This window comes from Chiloscyllium plagiosum, unplaced genomic scaffold, assembly GCF_037043375.1.
Source record: "Chiloscyllium plagiosum isolate Xiang-an unplaced genomic scaffold, Cpla_swu_hap1 HiC_scaffold_11, whole genome shotgun sequence".
NCBI lineage: Eukaryota > Metazoa > Chordata > Chondrichthyes > Orectolobiformes > Hemiscylliidae > Chiloscyllium > Chiloscyllium plagiosum.
This window is the reverse complement of record NW_028270149.1, coordinates 15,525,354-15,546,900: the sequence shown is the minus strand read 5'-3', so window position 1 is coordinate 15,546,900 and position 21,547 is coordinate 15,525,354. Positions and strand designations below refer to the sequence as shown.

Sequence of the window (21,547 nt, the reverse complement as noted above, 5' to 3'; positions counted from 1 at the left end):
GACCAGGTAGTCACGGAGGGAACGGTCTTTGCGGAAGGCGGAGAGGGGTGGGGAGGGAAATATATCCCTGGTGGTGGGGTCTGTTTGGAGGTGGCGGAAATGTCGGCGGATGATTTGGTTTATGCGAAGGTTGGTAGGGTGGAAGGTGAGCACCAGGGGCGTTCTGTCCTTGTTGCGGTTGGAGGGGTTGGGTCTGAGGGCGGAGGTGCGGGATGTGGATGAGATGCGTTGGAGGGCATCTTTAACCACGTGGGAAGGGAAATTGCGGTCTCTAAAGAAGGAGGCCATCTGGTGTGTTCTATGGTGGAACCGCTCCTCCTGGGAGCAGATACGGCGGAGGCGGAGGAATTGGGAATACGGGATGGCATTTTTGCAAGAGGTAGGGTGGGAAGAGGTGTAATCCAGGTAGCTGTGGGAGTCGGTGGGTTTGTAGAAGATGTCAGTGTCAAGTCGGTCGTCACTGATGGAGATGGAGAGGTCCAGGAAGGGGAGGGAGGTGTCAGAGATGGTCCAGGTAAATTTAAGGTCAGGGTGGAATGTGTCCAATTCCTCCGCCTCCGCCGTATCTGCTCCCAGGAGGAGCGGTTCCACCATAGAACACACCAGATGGCCTCCTTCTTTAGAGACCGCAATTTCCCTTCCCACGTGGTTAAAGATGCCCTCCAACGCATCTCATCCACATCCCGCACCTCCGCCCTCAGACCCAACCCCTCCAACCGCAACAAGGACAGAACGCCCCTGGTGCTCACCTTCCACCCTACCAACCTTCGCATAAACCAAATCATCCGCCGACATTTCCGCCACCTCCAAACAGACCCCACCACCAGGGATATATTTCCCTCCCCACCCCTCTCCGCCTTCCGCAAAGACCGTTCCCTCCGTGACTACCTGGTCAGGTCCACGCCCCCCTACGACCCACCCTCCCATCCTGGCACTTTCCCCTGCCACCGCAGGAACTGTAAAACCTGCGCCCACACCTCCTCCCTCACCTCCATCCAAGGCCCCAAAGGAGCTTTCCACATCCATCAAAGTTTTACCTGCACATCCACTAATATCATCTATTGTATCCGTTGCTCCCGATGCGGTCTCCTCTACATTGGGGAGACTGGACGCCTCCTAGCAGAGCGCTTTAGGGAACATCTCCGAGACACCCGCACCAATCAACCACATCGCCCAGTGGCTCAACATTTCAACTCCCCCTCCCACTCTGCCGAGGATATGGAGGTGCTGGGCCTCCTCCACCGCCGCTCCCTCACCACCAGACGCCTGGAGGAAGAACGCCTCATCTTCCGCCTCGGAACACTTCAACCCCAGGGCATCAATGTGGATTTTAACAGTTTCCTCATTTCCCCTTCCCCCACCTCATCCTAGCTTCTAACCTCCAGAAACTCGATCCCCTGACCTGTCCGGACTTGTCCGACCCGCCCAGCTCCTTTTCCACCTATCCACTCCACCCTCTCCTCCCTGACCTATCACCTTCATCTCCTTCCCCACTGACCTATTGTACTCTATGCCACTCTCTCCCACCCCCACCCTCCTCTAGCTTATCTCTCCATGCTTCAGGCTCTCTGCCTTTATTCCTGATGAAGGGCTTTTGCCCGAAACGTCGATTTTGCCTGTCCTCGGATGCTGCCTGAATTGCTGTGCTCTTCCAGCACCACTGATCCAGAATCTGGTTTCCAGCATCTGCAGTCATTGTTTTTACCAAATTGCTTTATGGCTAATGAGAAACATGAGGGGAAAGTCAGAAAGAGAACTGTCGTTAAATTTAACATCTGAGTAATAGTTTTAGATTTTATAAAAATCAATTTATTCAGAAATGTTACATCACACATCGGGAGCAGGTGGGAATGGAATCCGGGTCTCCTGAGTTAGAGGTGAGCATACTACCATTCTACCACAAAAGCCCCTGATGACCATTTTTATTGACAGACTTATTGATGATGCACTAACATGGCACAATGACTGATCTAGTTTAAACTGGGAAAGATGGTCCAGAGCATTTTCTGAATCATCGAATCCATAAAGTGTGGAAACAGGCCATTTGGCCCATTGAGTCAATACCAAACATCTGAAGAGCATCACAGCCAGACCCAAACCCTATCCCTATAATCCTGCATTTCCCATGACTAATCCACCTAGCCTGCACATCCCTGAACACTGTGGGCAATTTAGCACGGCCAATCCACCTAACCTGCATATCTTTGGACTGTGGGAGGAAACCGGAGAAAACCTACGCTGGCACGGGGAGAACGTACAAACTCCACACAGACAGTCACCCCAGACTGGAATCGAATCCGGGTCCCTGATGCTGTGAAGTAGCAGTGCCAACCACTGAAGCACTATGCCATGAGAGATGATTTGTTGGATCACAGAAATTTAGGACTCTGTATTCAGAAATGGTGACAATTACAAAAACTAATTTTAAAGACTAGTAGAATATTAACCTCCATTTCAAATGCTCTGCAATGCAGCTCTGGAGCATTGTATTCTTTACTGACCTCAGAAATCATACGCTATTGTTGGTGCCAGTAGGAAAGGGTATTGCACATTCACCAGAATGCTATTGGGTTCAAAAGGGTGAAATAATGGTTTTTCATTGTCCAGGCTTGTATTCCTGCAAGTCTAGAAAATCAAGGGTACTGATTAAATGATTTGTTGGGTAGATAGAGAGAAACTATTTCCAAAATGGTGGGGAAATCCAGTCAAGGCAGCATAACCTGAAAATTACAGCCAGACCGTTAAAAAGTGAGGGCAGGAAGTACTACTCCACAGTAATGAAAATCTGGAACTCTCTCCCCTGATAAAGAGGCATTGAGACTAAATCAGTTGAAACCTTCAAAACTGAGCTCGAGGATTATTTGTTAGGTAAGGCTATTAAGGGTGACAGAACCAAAATGAGTAGATGTGGGTAAGAGATATATCAATCATTGAATGGTGGGACTGAATTTCTATCATTATTTTCATGGGGACCTTGATGGGAACAGGACAGAAGGGGCAGTGACAATTTGAGCCAAAGGCACCCCTTCTGTCTTTGGCACTCAGCTGCAAATTGAAAGCTGCAGGAAGTTTCACTTTATAGTCTGCAGAAAACAAGGCACTGCCAAAAATAAGTCAGTCAGGACAGGATGTGTGGTTTGTTACTTTTACCAATTTCTCAAAGATAGAAGTTATGAAATAATTGGGATTTGGCCTTCTGCTTTGTATACTCCTTTGGTGTGTTTGAAATAAAGAAGATGATGTGGAGGTGCCGGTGTTGGACTGGACTGGACAAAATTAAAAATCACACAACACCAGGTTATAGCTAGCTACCTGACAAAGGAGCACTGCTCCGAAAATGTGTACTTCCAAATAAACCTGTTGGACTTTAACCTGGTGTTGTGTGATTTTTAACTATGAAATAAAGAAGCCAAACACTTTGTTTCTAGTCCTTTCTCATCAAATGCTTCTCAATGTGTCTTCGAGGCAATCTGTATCAGTACTTTACTTTCATTCACCCATGGGACATGGGTGTCACTGGCTGGGTCAGCATTTATTGACCATGCCTAGATGCCCTTGAGAAGGTGGTGACATGCTCTTGAGAAGGCAGTCCATGTGTAGGTAGATACACAATTACTTTAGAGATGGAATTCCAGGATTTTGACCCAGCAACAGTGAAGGAAAGGCAATATATTTTCAAATCAGTGAGAGGCTTGGAGGGGAACTTGCAGGTGGTTGTATCACTGTGTACCTGCTGCCCTTGTCCTTCTAAATGGAAGTGGTCATTGTAGAGACTGTGATAAGGTCAGCCAGGTGGACCTCTTAGAATGTGGGTTCCCTGATGGAGGCTGCTAATCTGTTCCAATCAGGGAGCCTTGTCGGACAGACATAAATAAGAGTGTCAGAGATTCTATTCACTCTGAGAGTTGGCTCTGAGGGAGGTGGATCTCAGTGTCAGGAACTCTCCATGTGTAAATAAAGGGTGACATGGTGATGAGATACGTGGATCTGTGAAGCAATTTCAGTGTCCAGAATGGGATTACTGATGTAACCATGCAAAAGTGCCGACTAGCTGAAGCCCAGCAGGACTTTAAACAGGCCCTACAACGGCTTTACCATTGAACAATGTAGCAGGTGGGGTATATGAGCTGCAGGGTATTCTGATATCAGTCCGACTGAGCTTGGGGAATGTCACTTGAGTGAAGGCAACTGCATAGCCTCACTTAGGACATATCTGGAGTTGCATACAGGCCAGACCAGGTGAGGATGGCAGATTTCCTTCCCTGAAGGACATTAGTGACCCCGATGGGGTTTTAATGTCAGTCGTTTCATGGTCATCGTTTCTGGTCTTAATTCCAGAAAGTGCTTATTGGATTCCAATCGACCATCTGCTGTATCAGGATTCAAACCTAGGTCTCCAGAACATTAATCTAGTGATCTCCTGAGCCATCTCCTTCCCTATACTGATGATAAGCAGCAAACCATCCTTGTAAGTATTTGTAAGTTGTCACCAATTTTATAAATGAAAGTTTTATAAATGAAAATTCTGTTCATATAAGACACTATCCCCCCTGAATAAACATACATTAATTATGCACGGAGATTGGTGAAATAATATCCGCCAGTTCGGAGGTAGCTTGCTTGAAGCACACTTGCTTCTGCATGGAGATGTTTGTGAATTAAGTCTCAGTCCAGGGCTTGAGAGCATTGTTTCAGTTGATTCATTGCTGGAGGTATTGGACAGAGCACCAGACGAAGGCTCTGGCACAATGGAAGGGGAGAGATTTGTTCCATCTGCCTTCACCAATACAATTCCATCAACCAACATTATCAAAAGACAAAATATTCTTTCATCCAATTTGTGTGAGCTGGCTGCTTTTGAAAGTTGGCTCCTTTGCTGAAATAATAATTACCCTGTGTGTGAATCATTTCCAAGAGATGTCATCAGGCCCTCGACACTACAAAACTTTTCTTGCCTGGTTCTAAATGTATCCTTTTGTAAAATGATAATGATTTGCAAACAGTTCACATTTAAAAGACAGGATTAAGAAAAGCATACAATGCATGGAGAAAAATATAAGAAATTCAAATCAATTCTCCTTTCTGAACCTGTCACATGTATTTAAAATACAGCTGCAGTGCCTTTTTTAGTCACTTGGTTTGGCACAGTTGTTCTGTTAGTTACTGAGAAAGGGGGCTATATGTAATTGTAGGTATAAAATCCCTTCTAATAAAAACCTTGCATAGGTTGCAGGCTTCACTGACAAGGCCTACATTTGTTCTCCAATCCTCAGTGCCATGACACTGAGTGGCTTCCCAGACCATTTCAGAGCACAATTAGAGTCGACAATGTTCTTATCATTGAATCCCTACAGTGTGAAAATACACTATTTGGCCTATTGAGTCCACCCCGACCTTCCAAACAGCATCGCACTCAGACCCATCCCCCTATCCTACAACGCTACCTTTCCCATGGCTAATCCACCTATCCTGCACATCCCTGGACACTATAGGCAATTTAGCAGAGCTAATCCACCTAATCTGCACATCTTTAGACTGTGGGAGGAAACCAGAGCACCCAGTGGAAACCCACGTAGACACGGGGAGAACGTGCAAACTTCACATAGACAGTCACCCGAGGCTGGAATCGAACCTGGGTTCCTCCTGCTGCTGTGAGGCTGCAATAACGCTCACCACTGAGACACCGTGCCATCTTACGGATCAGGACTGCAATGGCAGATTTCCTTCCCTAAAGGGCATTGGTGAACTAAGCGAGTTTTTGCAACAAGTATGACAGCTCTAATGGTCATCATTATAGGCGTATATAACAGTCCAGACTGATTAGAACATAGAATACAGCGCAGGACAGGCCCTTCGGTCCTCGGTGTTGCGCTGACCTGTGAAACCAATCTGAAACCTATCTATCCGACACTATTCCATTTTCATTCATATGTTTATCCAATGACCATTTAAATATCCTTAAAGTTGGCTAGTCTATGACTGCTGCAGGCAGTGCATTCCACGCCCTGATTATTGAATGTAATTTCCAGTTGCTCCTACGGTGAGATTTGAACGAGTACTTCACAGTTTTTAAATGAATTGCTGGATTACCAACTCAGTGACATAACGAGCAACCCACCTACGCCTACTAAAAAAAAACACCACAATTCTTACATCATGAGAAACATTGCCCAAAGGGATAGAGTTTCAGGCGATTTTAAACCAATCCTGTATAATGCATATCATTTGGGAATATTCACAGTGTGCAGTGCAACATCAGAAAATTACTCTTCATGCTAATTGACCTTTTGGAATTTAAGAATAAACATTGAAATTTAATGACAGGAAAATACCATAACTGTTTTGTCTCTCAGAAAAGCAAGCCTATTTACAAATTTTCAATGTCACATATGAGGCACAAATGACACTGCCAGAGACTATTCCAAAGTTGCACAGCATCTTAAAGTGACCTTTTGAACTATAGGCTATAATTCTGGAAGTTCACCAGTGAAAGGGAGGGATGAGGTCAAAGAGGAAGGAGTCATTATATGGACATCATCCAGACCTTGGTCAAATTCCACTTAAAAATGTGTAGACTGCATTTTGGGAAAGAGAAGGACTATCATTTTTTGACATCGCTAAAGGGATTGAGTTTAAAAGGTTGAGATTATGATGCCGATGTATAGTGTGTTGATGAGGCCACACCTGGAGTACTGCGTGCAGTTTTGGTCTCCTTACTTGAGAAAGGATGTACTGGCACTGGAGGGGGTGCAGAAGAGGTTCACTAGGTTGATTCCGGAGTTGAGGGGGTTGGTTTATGAGGAGAAAATGAGTAGATTGGGATTACGTTCATTGGAATTTAGATGAATGAGGGAGGATCTTATAGAAACATATAAAATTATGAAGGGAATAGATATGATAGAAATAGAGAGGATATTTTCACTGGTGGGTGAAACTAGGACAAGAGGGCATAGCCTCAAAATTATGGGGAGCAGATTTAGGACCGAATTGAGAAGGAACCCAGAGGCTTGTGAAACTGTGGATTTCCCTGCTCATTTAAGTAGCTGATGTTTCGTGATTGAATATTTTTAAAACTAAGATAGATAATTTTTTGAATGGTAAAGGAATCGAGGGTTATGGTGAGAGGGCGGGTTAGCGGAGCTGAGGCCACAAAAAGATCAGCCATGATCTTATTGAATGGCAGAGCAGGCTCAAAGGGCCAAGACGGCCTACTCCTGCTCTTAGTTCTTCTATTCTTACGTTCTTATGGTATCTATCATCTGTTCTTTTATACATGGGACCTTAAAAGAGAATGGTCCAAAGACATACAAGCCAGGCAGATTGGCCATGCTAAATTGCCTGGTAGTATCCAGGGATGTGCAGACTAGGTGGATTAGCCACGGCAACTGCAGAGTTACAGGGATTGGGTAGGGTGGTGCGTCAGGGTGGGATGTTCTTAAAAGGGTCAATGTGGATTCAATGGGCCAAATAACTTGCTTCCAAACTGTAGGGATTCTATGATTCTATAATCATTCCCACAATGAGTCAATAGCTGTAATGTTTATTCAACTTGGAATTTTTCGTGTAAAAGTGATGTGTAAGCATGTGTAGACATTGCAGTCACTTAATAGCAAAGTCAATAACAACTTGTGTTTAGAGAGGGGTGGCTTTACTTTCACTTTTGACCAACCAGCCTCCCCAACCTCGTCCAATGAACAAGGTATAAATCTCATTCAGGGTTCCAGAGGCACTTCCACCAAACTGACTGTGGCTAGGCAGCAGAGGTCCAGGTCAATGGAGGTCTTCACAGCACAGAGGCTGGGAGACAAGCCCAGAGAACATTGGAAGAGTTGACTAAAGGTCATTGATCTGAAACATTAACTCCATCTCTCTCTCTCTCTCTCTCTCTCTCTCCACGGATGCAGTCAGCATCTGCTGAGTAATCTCAGCATATTTTGTTTTTCCTCCCTATTTCAGCAGCCACAATGACATTTCAGTGCAGCTAACACCCATTGCCCAGGAGCTGGGTCAATCCAATCTTTGTAAAAAGGATCAGAGTGGAATCAGCAATGCCCAAGTAAGGCAAAAATAAAGCAATGAAACTGGATATGTCACATATGGGATTCTATGTCATTAGCTTAAGTGGCCCATAATGATAAAATGTGTGGACACAGACTACATACTTGATCAAATCTAATAACAGAACATAGAACATAGAAACGTACAGCACAGAACAGGCCCTTTGGCCCACGATGCTGTGCTGAGATTTAATCCTAATGTAAAATATAATAACTTAACCTACGCACCCCTCAACTCACTGCTATCCATGTGCATGTCCAGCAGTCACTTAAATGTACCCAATGACTCTGCTTCCACCAGCACAGCTGGCAATGCATTCCATGTATTCACAACTCTCTGAGTAAAGAACATTCCTCTGACATCTCCTTTATATCTTCCTCCTAATATCTTCAAACTATGACTTCTCGTACCAGTCAATCCTGCCCTGGGGAAAAGTCTCTGGCTATTGACTCTATCTATTCCTCTCATTATTTTGTACACCTCAATCAGGTCTCCTCTCTTCCTCCTTCTCTCCAGAGAGAAATGTCCAAGCTTATTCAACCTTTCTTCATAAGGCAAGCCCTCCAGTCCAGGCAGCACCCTGGTAAATCTTCTTTGCACCCTCACCAAAGCCTCTGTATCTTTCCTATAGTAGGGCGACCTGAACTGGACACAATATTCCAAGTGTGGTCTCAACAGGGACTTGTAGAGCTGCAGCAAAACCTCACGGTTCTTAAACTCGATCCTCCTGTTAATGAAAGCCAAAACACCATATGCTTTCTTAACAACCCTATCCACTTGGGTGGCAACTTTGAGGGATCTATGTACTTGCACACCCAGATCCCTCTGTTCCTCCACACTGCCAAGAATCCTATCTTTAATCCTATATTCAGCATTTGAGTTCGACCTTCCAAATTGCATCACTTTGCATTTATCCAGGTTGAACTCCATCTGCCATTTCTCAGCCCAGCTCTGCATCCTGTCTATGTCGTGTTGCAGCCTGCAGTAGCCCTCTATACCATTGACGACACTCCAACCTTTGTGTCATCTGCAAATTTACTAACCCACCCCTCAACCTCCTCATCCAAGTCATTTATAAAAACTACAAAGAGCAGAGGCCCAAGAACAGAGCCCTGTGGAACCCCACTCAACACTATTCTCCAGGCAGAATACTTTCCATCTACAACCACTCTCTGCCTTCTGTCAGCCAGCCAATTCTGAATCCAGATAGCCAAATCTCCCTGTATCCCATAGTTTCTGACTTTATGAATGAGCCTACCATGGGGAACTCTATCAAATGCCTTGCTGAAGTCCATATACACCACATCCACTGCTTGACCATCATCGACCTGTCTTGACACCTCCTCAAAGAACTCACAAGCCACTTAAAAATGCACATACTTTATTGTGGTAAAGAAAAACACTATCAAATTCTGACATCTGTCAACTGGTTTTAATGCCTGGGATCTTTATAGATCATAATGATTTTAAGAAAGAAAAATGCTGACTTAAAATCCACAGGAATCAATGGACCACAGATTATCCCAGCTTTGCAAAATCAATGTGAGACAAACATGGCCTGAGTCAAAATTAACATTTCAAAAGACGCTGACATTTAAATTTGCTTCTCCTGCCTGATTTACACATCTATAGATAAGTTCCGTATAGCAGAGATAAAAGAGTCACCTAAAAACAATGAGCCTTGACATGAGAATACGCAAATGAGCTGTATTTCAAGTGACTGCTTTTGGCACAGCAGCTAATAGAAAGCTGGATTTGTAACCAGAACTGGAGAAGACTTGTGCACTCACTCCCTTTTTTTCTCTCAGCTTCTCTTAAAAGACATGATCCTGTGAAAAATCAAATTGGAGAAAAAGTCCCCGTTTGGGGACCATGCAATCTGCTGGACTCGATTTTGAATTCAATAATTTTAATGAATCGCAGGGTTTAGAGGGATACAGGCCAAATGCTGGCAAACAGAACTAGATCAATTTAGGATATCTGGTTGCCATGGATGAGTTGGACCAAAGAGTCTGTTTCCATGATGTACAACTCTATAACTGTATCCTCTATAAAACCTATATCTTGACCAAGGTTTTGGTCACTAGTTGTACTGTCAAGTAAGCTCAGAATTGTTGCCACCCAGGAGGAGACTATTTGGTCCATCTCATTTGTGCTGACTCTCAGAATGACCATTGCATCTGGTGCTTTTCAACTACCTTCCCCCGTAACCTTGCACATTCTTCCTCTTCAGTTAATAACTCAATTCCCTCTTGAATATCTCAATTGAACCTGTCCCCACCACAGCCTCAGACAATGCATTCCGGATCCCTATTACGTGTTCCATGGAAATGTTTTTCCTTATGCCTGCTTTACTTCTTCTGTGAATTACCTCGATTTGTGCCCTTGTATTGTTGATGCTAAATGTTTATCATGGTCAGTATTATCTCTTGATTTATAAAGCTCTGGTGAAGCACTTTGAGAGTTTTTTTCATGCGAAGGAAACTATATAAATGCGAGTTTTTTTTACTGCGGTTGGGGTAGGAAAATGAAACTTACGGAAAGAAAATTGCTTTTTGGAAGACTTTCTGATAATTCCTGTATTTTCAGTGAACTCTGGGCAGCATTGGCTGAAGTAACAAAAATTATTTGGGTATCTTAAATGTGAGTTACACCTGAGATGTCTTGTGATCTTCTGTGCTGGCTGAAAATTCATTGTATTAGAACCCGATGATATGACTGACACAACCAGACATTAAAATTGGGAGATTCTGCCAATTCAGATGGCTCAGAATCACAGAAAGGTTGCAGTTCAGAAGGAGGCCATTTGGCCAATCATACCTAGGCCAGCTAGAAGATCTTCACACTGTGCTCATTTTTCTCAGATGCACAGGACCAATAGGTACAGTATAAAAGACTTGTCATGTCAAAATCCATCTGATCTACCAAGAAACCAACTAATGTGCATTAATGAAAGTGGTAAATGGTTCAACATAGTGCTTAAAAGTAACTTTTAATGATCTTAGATTCAGTTAATCACAGCTGGAGGACTGGACATTTATATTAAAATGCTTCTCTTTAGTGATAAAGCCATTTTCAGCTGCATTATTAAAACTGCCCCAGGTTATTACTCTGAAACACATCAAGAAATGCTTTTTAACAGAAAGAGAAAAAATCTAAAATAATTATGTTTTATCACTCTGCCATTTCGCACTGGCTGACAGAAGATTTTACATTTGGGATGACACAAATGATTTTGATCTGAAACTTAAGGAGTAATCAAACCAGAATAGTCTTTTGAGTGACTTTTGAGCACAGCTTCCAGATTGTGCCCAATGTGGAAGTTTTATCTGCAAAATCTTGCTCTATCTTCACACTGAAAGTTTTAATAAAATTGTCACAGCTGGATCTGTTCACCTTAGCAAACCAGTACTTCACTGATTAAGTATCTTGTGGTGCAGTGCTCGTGACCTTATCTCTAAGCTATTGTGACTTTGGGTTCAAGTCCCACCTATCTCAGGGGTGTTCAATAACAAGTCTGAACATGTAGATAAGGAATTATGTTAATATTTATTCACGGGATGTGGGTGTCACTGGCTAGATCAGCATTTGTTGCCCATCCCTAATTGCCCAGAGGACATTAAATAGTCAACCACATTGCTGCGGATCTGGAGTCACATATAGGCCAGACCAGGTAAGGATGGCAGATTTCCTTCCCTGAAAAACATTAACAAAGCAGATGGGCTTTTCCTGACATTCGGTAATGATTTCATGGTCATTGTTAGGCATTTATTTTCAGGTTATTAATGAATTGAAATTCCACCATCTGCCATAGTGACATTCAAACACAGGACCCCAGAACGTTACCTGGGTGTGGATTCATGGTCTAGCGATAATACCACTCAGTCATTGTCTGAAGCATAAAAAAAAATCACTGGCCCTTATAAATTACTGTTTAAAATAGAGTTAATGAGGCAGCCAGGCTGCAGTTAGTTCTACTAATGATAGACTGTCGTCACCAACCTGGAGGGACTCTTCTGCCTGGCTTGACTGTTTATTTGTTCTCTGCTGTACGATTTTGAGACCGTTCTTTCGGGAACCTTAACGATTTAAAAAAAAGTTTAAAATATTAGTTTTAATAACTGTCCTCCTCAGAGCACCCTAAACATGAAAATATATTAAGCTTACTATCACGCAGGAGAATGCCATTAGCTGCTGGATTAAAGTTTAATTCATTCATTTTAAACACTCCCTGTTGCTGATGATTTCACAAAGCTAATATCTAAGACTTAATTAAACTTGAATTTAAATAGATTAAGCAGGTATTTAGGAGTGGTAGTAGACCATTCAGCCCCTCAAGTCAGTTCCAATATTCAATTAGATACCGACTGGTCTGTACTTGCTAGTAGCCAGATATATCCTTGTGTGTGCCACTTTTTAAAATGTATTTATGTGGCGATTTGCCAGAAATGTGACCTGATGCAAGACGGGAACAGAGCGTCTCAGAACTGTGTGAACATTGGGACCACAGTGCTTTTCCTAACTTAGATTCAGCACGATGGCTCAGTGGTTAGTACTGCTACCTCACAGCGCCAGGAACCTGAGTTTGATTCCACCTTCAGGTTACTATCTGTGTTAGGGTTTGCACATTCTCCCCATGTCCAGGTGAATTTTCTCTGGTTTCCTCCCACAGTCAAATACGTGCAGTTTAGGTGGATTGACCATGCTAAGTTGCCCAGAGTGTCCAGGGATGTGCAGGCTAGGGGGAATGCATGGTTGCAGGGACAGGACAGGGGGGTTAGCTCTGGATGGGATGCTCATCACAGGGTCAGTGTGGACTCAATGGGCCAAATGGTCTGCTTCCACACTGAAGGGATTCTATGAATTCAATAAGAAAGTCTGCAGCTGTCGGTGAGTGTGATTGGGTGAATTAGAGCCAAATACGGTACAGGAAGAGAGATAGACTGGATTAGGTGAACGTGAAGATAAAAAGACAAACAAAAATTTAAAGCTTCACACTCCTTAATTTTTAAGAAATATTTACCACATACAGGAAGGAGACAAAATCACTGAAACTGGCCTCTGTCTGAGACAGAGAGGTCAATCCATATTGAACTTATCTTTCAACCTCCAAACATTCTGGCGAAATTGTGCGTTGCTAACAAATCGCTACTTTTCCAGGAGGATTTAGAAACTCCAGCCAAGGGGGAAATTGTGGTGCAAAACGTCATTAGCAGTTCAAATCTCATTCAGATTTTTATGATCCTGGCCTAGACCCCTAACTTATACCATGGTCCTGGGAAGGGATTGCCACATTACACACCATGATCTGGTGAGAGATGAGCAACTTTTAATTTTGAAGGAACAAAATGTAAGATCCAGGGGACTTCCTCGAAGAATAAAACCACATGATTCCATGATTTTGAATGCGCAGCAATATTTTACCACACATGTTAGAACAGTAATGCATTCTATAGTAAATGCATAAGTTATTTCGAACAGCCAGAATTAGCAAGAGGTAAACCTTGGTAATAGACTCCAACCAAATACTCACAGCGCACGTTAAAAATACAATCAATCCAGAACCTACAGAATTCTCAGCAGTCAACCAAAATGTTAATGACACAGTGTATCAACATAACTTATTAACCCTCACGGGGGTTAGAGTTTTCACTTTAGCTCATCTGACCATGATAAGAGTTGATAGTATGTTGCTGGAAAAGCACAGCAGGGCAGGCAGCATCCGAGAAGCAGGAAAATCAATGTTTTGGGCAAGAGCCCTTCATCAGGAATGAATGATAAGAGGCATGTATAGGATTCTTAAGAGTCAGTGTGTCATTATCTGTCTCAGGACTGCTCCTGTTTTGATGGAACATCCTTCGGTCCTCAGTTCACGCTCACCTTGAATCTAAAGTTGCACTCCAATACAATTTCATCAGCACAGCCTCAGCTTTTTGGGTTCGGAAGGGATTTGCCAGGATGTTGCTAGGTATGGAGGGTTTGAGTTATGAAGAGAGGTGGGATAGGCTGGGACTTTTTTCATTGGAGTATAGGAGATTGAGAGGCGACGTTACAGAAATGCTGAGGAAAGGCTGAGGCACTTGGGGCTGTTTTCATTGGAGAAAAGAAGGTTTAGGGGTGACTTGATAGAGGTGTACAAGATGATTAGGGGTTTAGATAGGGTTGACCATGAGAACCTTTTTCCACGTATGGAGTCAGCTATTACGAGGGGGCATAGCTTTAAATTAAGGGGTGGTAGGTATAGGACAGATGTTAGGGGTAGATTCTTTACTCAGCAAGTCGTGAGTTCATGGAATACCCTGCCAGTAGCAGTGGTGGACTCTCCCTCTTTATGGGCATTTAAACGGGCATTGGATAGGCATATGGAGGATAGTGGGTTAGTATAGGTTAGGTGGGCTTGAATTGGCACAACATCGAGGGCCAAAGGGCCTGTACTGCGCTGTATTTTTCTATGTTCTATGTTCTAAATGTAAAAAACAATGAGGAGTATAGGTAGACTTAATGGCAGCTATCCTTTCCTTAGAATGGGGGTTTCAAGAGAAGGGGGCACATTTTTAAGGTGAGAGGAGAGAGACTTAACAAAGACATGAAGACAATATTTTTACACAGAAGGTGATTCACATGTGGAATGAACATCCTAAGAAAGTGGGTGGATGTGGGGACAATTACAACATTTAAAAGACATTTAGATAAGCATATGAATAGGAAAGGTTTGGATGGATATGGGCCAGGAGCAGGCAGGTGGGACTAGTTTATTTCGGGATTATGTTCGGCATGGACTGGTTGGACTAACGGGTTTGTTTCTGTGCTGTATGACTCTATGACTCTATGTCCCTGGTTACACAAACTCAGTGTAGTTTAGTTGCCCCTCATACAGGACAGCTAAAAATCAATACTTCTAACATGGAGGCTCCCTCCGTCTCTATTTCACTAACATTCACAGTGCCTGTATGTAATATTCTAAGCTGCTCTTCCATGACCACCAAACTGTTTGAACTGACATTTCAAAAACTTTACATTAAGCTTGCCACTATCACTGGGCAGAACTGAATGTTGCTACCTCACAACGCTGGAACAGAGTGTGCTCTGAATGTTATATGTCCCAGAGAATGCTGGCTTGCTCAGTACAAATGAAAAAGATATAACTTGAGGATTTCATCCCAAGATGGACTGAAGTAAGAATTTAGAAGTTAGGGTAGCAGATTGGATTTTGGAATGCAATTTTCAAGGTTTGCAACAGAAATTTGTGGTGCTGAGTGGTCTGCAAGACCATGACTTAGTTGAGGGCCTTAAGTGAAAAAATTAAGCCAAAGGCCTCTCCTGCTTCCTTCTGATTTAATGGGCAGCAGGAGAGGCTTGTCTTCAATATGATATCAGGGAGGGTTAAAGCTATGATCGTCAGGGCCGTGGGGTCGGTTTCTTCTTTCCTGTATCTCTGTGCCAATTGAAAACCTTTCTTCTGTTACCTCCCATGCCCTGTTTTGCCGCTGCCACCCTCCCCCCCACCCCACCCACCATGTTCGGCCTCCATCCCTGCCCTTGCCAATGTATCTCCACACCTCAAACCCTTGCCCAGCAAGATCCAAGCCAGCCAGGGGGCATTTGCAGCCTCCCTTCCTCCTGGTCCACCTGTAATATCTGCAATGGCCAACCGATGGTTTGGTGAAGGGTTGCAGGCCTCATGTTGGCTGGTAGCTCTATGAGACTGGACCTCCTCCTAGAAATGGGATGGAAATCCCGCCTGATCCTAATTAATCAAAGACCCAATTGCTGAACAATTAAAGCCTTGCCAAGCAGAAGCTGTGCTTTACACCAAAACTCTACCCTGTGGTAACCTTTCTCAGTGTTTCACCCAGTCCATGGTGTCTGGTAATGCTGTTAAGATACCTCTGACCCCAGCAACACCAGACAGTGGAAATCTTAGGCATATGCAGATGCTAACAGCAATTTCTCAATTGGAACAGGGATTTTCAGGGAAACATGGCTCACCTCTAGCCAGCTGAGTTCCTGTGACTGTCTACATTGGTCACTGAACTAATAGCATGATTTCATTGACAAATTCCCATGGAAGGTAAACAATGTTGACAGCAAAATATTTGGGAAGGAAACATGGGAAGGTATCGTATTTCCAGCCTTTTGTGTAAAGTGAAAACTATTTGCTTCATTTGGTTGGTAATAGCTTTTATTGGGTGTTAATGAGCTACAGAGAAGCATGTACTGATATGAAAATGTGTTCATTTGTTAAGATGCCCGCTGCATCGACCAACAGATGATGGAAAGCGATTCCAAGTTAACACAAATTAAGCTGACAAACACCTCAGCATGAAAGAAAAAAATAAGCTCTCAGCGTTGTGCCATAGACCTCTGAGCAACAAAGTAAGCATCATTTAAATAACTATACCTTAGGAGGTGGTTCCTCATTGTCCCAAAATACTTCGTCTTGTCCCAGAGATGCTGGAATTAGGACCATGTCGCTTAATGAAACCGAACTGGAAAGGTTGCCTCGATATTCTCGCAGATCCTGTGGAGGGGAAGCCTTCACATTAATATGGAGCATGACCAGATAAAAGGTGGACAGATAAAATAAAGATCGCTTTTCTCATTTAAAATGAAACATAAATAAATTTCAAGACCTTACTGGTAATAGCATTTTTTTTTAGGAACACTGGAATACCATTTAACTTGGAGTGCCAGAATACCTCATTCATAGTTGTACGTGTTGGACAGAATCTCGGCACACATGAATCTCAGTGATCTTTTGGATTCCCATGATTCTGGGAATTTGTAATGTGAAGACGTGTACCTGTTGAGTGAGTGTTTGTCAAACTGAGCAGGAGAATTAACATCCTATTGGAGCGTTCCTTAATTGCTGATCAGGTACTGTTATAATTGATTGAAAAGTGTATTTCTTCTGATTCTTTGGATTTTTTGCCGTCTGGGAACTGATGCTAACAATGTTGATTGTTCTTTCTTCTAAACTCAATTGAATCTAGATTAAGCCACGACGAGTCACTTGCTCTCTGTAGGATCTATTGATTTTCACAAGAATGAGCCAGGGATCCCAGACTCTGACTTCATCCAGGGGCTGGATCTAGCCTCCAGTGAGTGTGTTTCTGTGTCTCTGTCAGTCTAATAGCAATACTGGAGTGAGTCATTCGCAGTTTGGAATGTAGCCCTTGGGGGGGGGGGGGGGGGGGGGGGGGGGGGCATGGTTGCATTGCCCTCCAACGAAGCTGCACATTTTGAGTTATCAACTAGGGATGAGATTATTTTCCTCAGAGAAGTTTAAGTTGAGAATAGCACACTTGGCTACTCAGTCTTAACATCAGTGGCTCTTAAAGAAATCAATAATAAAAGTGCTCAAAAATCCAAAGGGCTCTGATTGAGAGATAGGGAGAAGCTTATTTCATTCGCAGAAGGGTCCATAACTAGAAGACAGAGATTGAAAAGAAAAAAAAGTGGGAATTGAGGAGAAACTGTTATGCTGTGAGTCATTGTGATCTGAAATGCACTCTGTGAAAGGGTGATGGAAACGCATTCACTAGTAACTTTTAAATGCTAATGTATTTTTGTAAAATAAACATTTGCATGGCTACTGGGGAAAAGCAGGAGAGAGACAAGAATTGGAAAAAACATTTTGAAACAGCTAGCACAGCTGATGTTCTGTGAGATTCCATACGCATATCAGTTCCACATTCTAATCTGACATTTATCGACCAGCCATGATTGAATATCAGAGCAATGGGCCAAATGGACTAATTCTGCTGCTTTATCTTAGCTACACGATGCACTGCAGTAATTGATTGAGATTCCTTTGACAGCACCTAATCCCCATGGACTACTGAAGTTCAGGACAACGACTCATTCCTATCTTCTTAAGGGCAATTAGGGATGGGCAACAAATGCTGACCTAGCCAGTAACACTCTTATCCCATGAACAAATAATGCAGGAAAATTCGAGGAGATGTACATTGCCAAGTCTCTATTTGTTTAGAGATTGCTCCAAATTGGATAGTTGGATATTTCTCTGTTACTTGCAGTGACAGGATATAAGATTCTCTGAGTCCACAATGTAAGATTCTACTAGTTATGTACAGATCACTAGCTATTTGACTTGCCAGCTTTAAGGGCATTTAAATGGTCGTTGGATAAATATATGGATGACAATGGAATAGTATAGGTTAGATGGGCTTCAGATTGCTTTCAAAGGTCGGCACAACATTGAGGGCTGAAGGGCCTGTACTGCGCTGTATCGTTCTATGTTCTATTTGATTAGAAACTAGTCCTGATGGAAAATCAGACAGATAGTGCACCATTCTAACTCAAATCTCTTCCATTGATAGCTAACCTCATTTATGTCGAACACCATGATTGAGAAACAAGATTCTTAATTTGTTCGAGAGAAACTTCAGTACATAATTGTTGAATATGGGTGGGAAAGGGTTAATACTGATGCATGTCATATGCAGCATTGACAATGATGATATCATGTGGATTTATGGGTAAAACAGTTTAAAATCTCAAAGGAGTGACTGTGGTCTTCCTCAAAGTCTCTGTAACAATGTTTGGCACAGCAAAGTAACCTGTAAGCCATTAACAGGAAACAAACTGGATAATGTGATCTAAAAGAGTCTTTTCTAGTTAGCCCAAGAAATTCTCACTCGTAAAGAGGATGGTGGTAGTTACCTTCATCATGAACAGAAATTTAAACAGCACAGAAAGTTGTCATAACCTGGACATCAGCAACGGGGAGATGTTGCAGGTAAGGTTAGTGCATACACTGAAGCTAACCAAAAATGACAATATGCTCTAGAAAACTATAGTTTCAGGAAGAAAGATCTTACAAGTCCAACAGTCCACATTAAATATAGGATTTGCTGCTATTTGAGGGAAATTCAGGGCTTATATTTTGATACAGTGCAGAAGAAAATCATTTAGCTCATCATACCTATATTGGGATTCCACTGGGGTATTCAGTTTTATAAATATTTAACATAACACCACTAGCCATTAAAGAAATGTTTTCAACATTACAAGTGGGGATACACTTTACTTCAATAAGTGTAAAGCACTTAGAGACATGTGGTAATACCGAGTAGTGGAGAGGATGTACCTAGGTACTGATGTATAATATTGATCGGCTTATTTAAAGAAGAACATAAATACTTTGAAATCCATTTTGAGAAGGTTTCCCAGACTAACAGCTGGAATGGGTTAATTGTTTTATGAGGAATGGCTGGACAGATTAGGGTAGTGTCTGCCGAAGTTTAAAAGAGTAAGAGATGACTTGATTGAAATGATATGATTGTGAGGGGTCTTGATAAGATGGATGTGGAGAGGATATTTCCCTTCGTGGGAGGTCCAGAACTGGGGGTCACTGCATAAAAATAATAGGTCACTCAGTTACATAGAGGAAGTGATTATTTTTGCTCAGCGGGTCATGAATGTTTGGAACTCCACTCCTGAAAAGGTGGTGAAGTCAGAGTCTTTGAATATTTTTAAGGCAGATGTAACTAGATTCTTCTTAAGAAATAGGGTGAAAGGTTATTGCAGTAGGCAGGAATGTGGATTAGAGGTTACAATCAGGTCAGTCGTGACCTTATTGAGTGGAGGAACTGTCTTGAGGGGCTGAATGGCCTTTTCACGCTCCTACATTTTATATTTTTATGGACATGCTTTATAAAAGCCCACATATTTTAACTTGATTAAAAGGTTCACTTATGACTGAGATTCTACTTAAAGTTAATTCTTTCACCAATGTGATGCAATGAACTTATACAAGCTAGCTAAATAGGCTAGCCACCTGAAGGTTTCACTTTCAAATGCAGTGTTTCCTTCAAAACTATTTTGAAAGTTTGTTTTTTCCTGTCAATATCTTACAGTTAGGCATTAGTATTTGATTAGAAGACAGCACTAGCTGTTCTGTACCAAAGTGATAAATGGAGTTAAAACCAGCTTCCAGGAAATTGCATCAGAATCTGAACAAAACTGCTCCGTCCAGGATTATGGTTCAATCAATGCTCTATGAAGTAATCCATAAAACAAAAAATTCAAGTATTGTTCACACTTATTCACTGAGCAATCCAATCCAAGCCAACCAAGATAATGAGGAACCACGCATGCACACATTCTTACACTCTCTCTCTCTCTCTCACACACACACACTTCTCATTTTTTAAAAATTCAATTCAAATGTCACCATTTCCAATGGTGGGATTCACCCAGAATGTTAACTTGGAGTTCTGGACTATTTGGCCAATGACATTAATACTATATCACTGCTTCCCCCCATAATCTTCCCTAAACTGTAGATCTAACCATCTCCAGTTGCTTCATCAATGACCTTTCCAAACAGGTTGCTTTCATTCATTTGTGGGCGGCACGGTGGCACAGTGGTTAGCACTGCTGCCTCACAGCGCCAGAGACCTGGGTTCAATTCCCGACTCAGGTGACTGACTGTGTGGAGTTTGCACATTCTCCGCGTGTCTGCGTGGGTTTCCTCCGGGTGCTCCGGTTTCCTCCCACAGTCCAAAGATGTGCACGTCAGGTGAATTGGCCATGCTAAATTGCCCGTAGTGTTAGGTAAAGGGGTGAATGGGTGGGTTACGCTTCGGCGGGTCGGTGTGGACTTGTTGGGCCGAAGGGCCTGTATCCACACTGTAAGTGATCTAATTAGCCAGGACACGGAATATAGGAGCAAGGAAGTCTCGATCCTACTTTATAAAACATTAGTTAAGCTACAGAGAGAATACTATGTGTGATGAGAGGGAATAAGTAAAAGGTGAAGAGCAAGTGGCTTAGAGGAGATCTGAGAAAGACCTTTTTCATCCAGAGGATGATAAACATATGGAACATGCTGCCTGAGAAGGTGGTAGAGGCAATGACTCTGGATGTGCACTTAGGATGCCAGGACATAGTAGGCTCTATCAAGTTCAGGTAAATGGGAATAGTATAATTTGGTTGTCCTAGACATGGTAGGGTGAAGGACATATTTCAATGTTGTATGGCTGTATGACTATGGGAACTGAATTGTGACAGTCATATAAATACTGGAGAAAAACAGGACAAGGGCTGGGAATTAGCTTCCGTGAGTAACTCATCTCTTGACTCCCAAAGCTTGTCCTCCACCTACAAGGCACAAGTCAGGAGTTTGATGCAATGCTCCCTACTTGCTTGGATGAGTGCGACTCCAAAAACACTCAAGAAACAGAACAACCAGGCCAAAGCAGCCCGCTCGAATGGCATCCTACCCACCAGCATCAACATTCAGAAAATCCGTCACAGTCGCAGCAGTATGTATCACCTTCAAGATGCATTGCATCAAATCACAATCATGTCTTCAACAGCACCGTTCAAACCACTCCCGATCAATGAGAAGGACAAAGGCAGCAGATGCATGGGCACACCACTACCAGCAAGTTTTCCCCAAAGCTACACACCATTCTAACTTGGACATTTCTCACGGTCCCTTCACTGTTCCTAGATCAGG

General features: G+C 42.8%; 1 protein-coding gene across 6 annotated transcripts in view; it reads right to left on the bottom strand.

The window, feature by feature from the left end:
* The window catches only part of LOC122557427 (mitogen-activated protein kinase kinase kinase kinase 4), a 317,468-nt gene that overhangs the window by 99,210 nt on the left and 196,711 nt on the right, over positions 1–21,547 (bottom strand). For all 6 annotated transcript variants that reach the window (XM_043705152.2, XM_043705149.2, XM_043705150.2 and 3 more), the window contains exons 15-16: positions 16,460–16,579; positions 12,061–12,137 (exon numbers count right to left, since the gene is read on the bottom strand). In XM_043705152.2, coding sequence (XP_043561087.2) covers positions 12,061–12,137; positions 16,460–16,579 — 197 coding nt within the window. The remainder of the gene's footprint in view (positions 1–12,060; positions 12,138–16,459; positions 16,580–21,547) is intronic.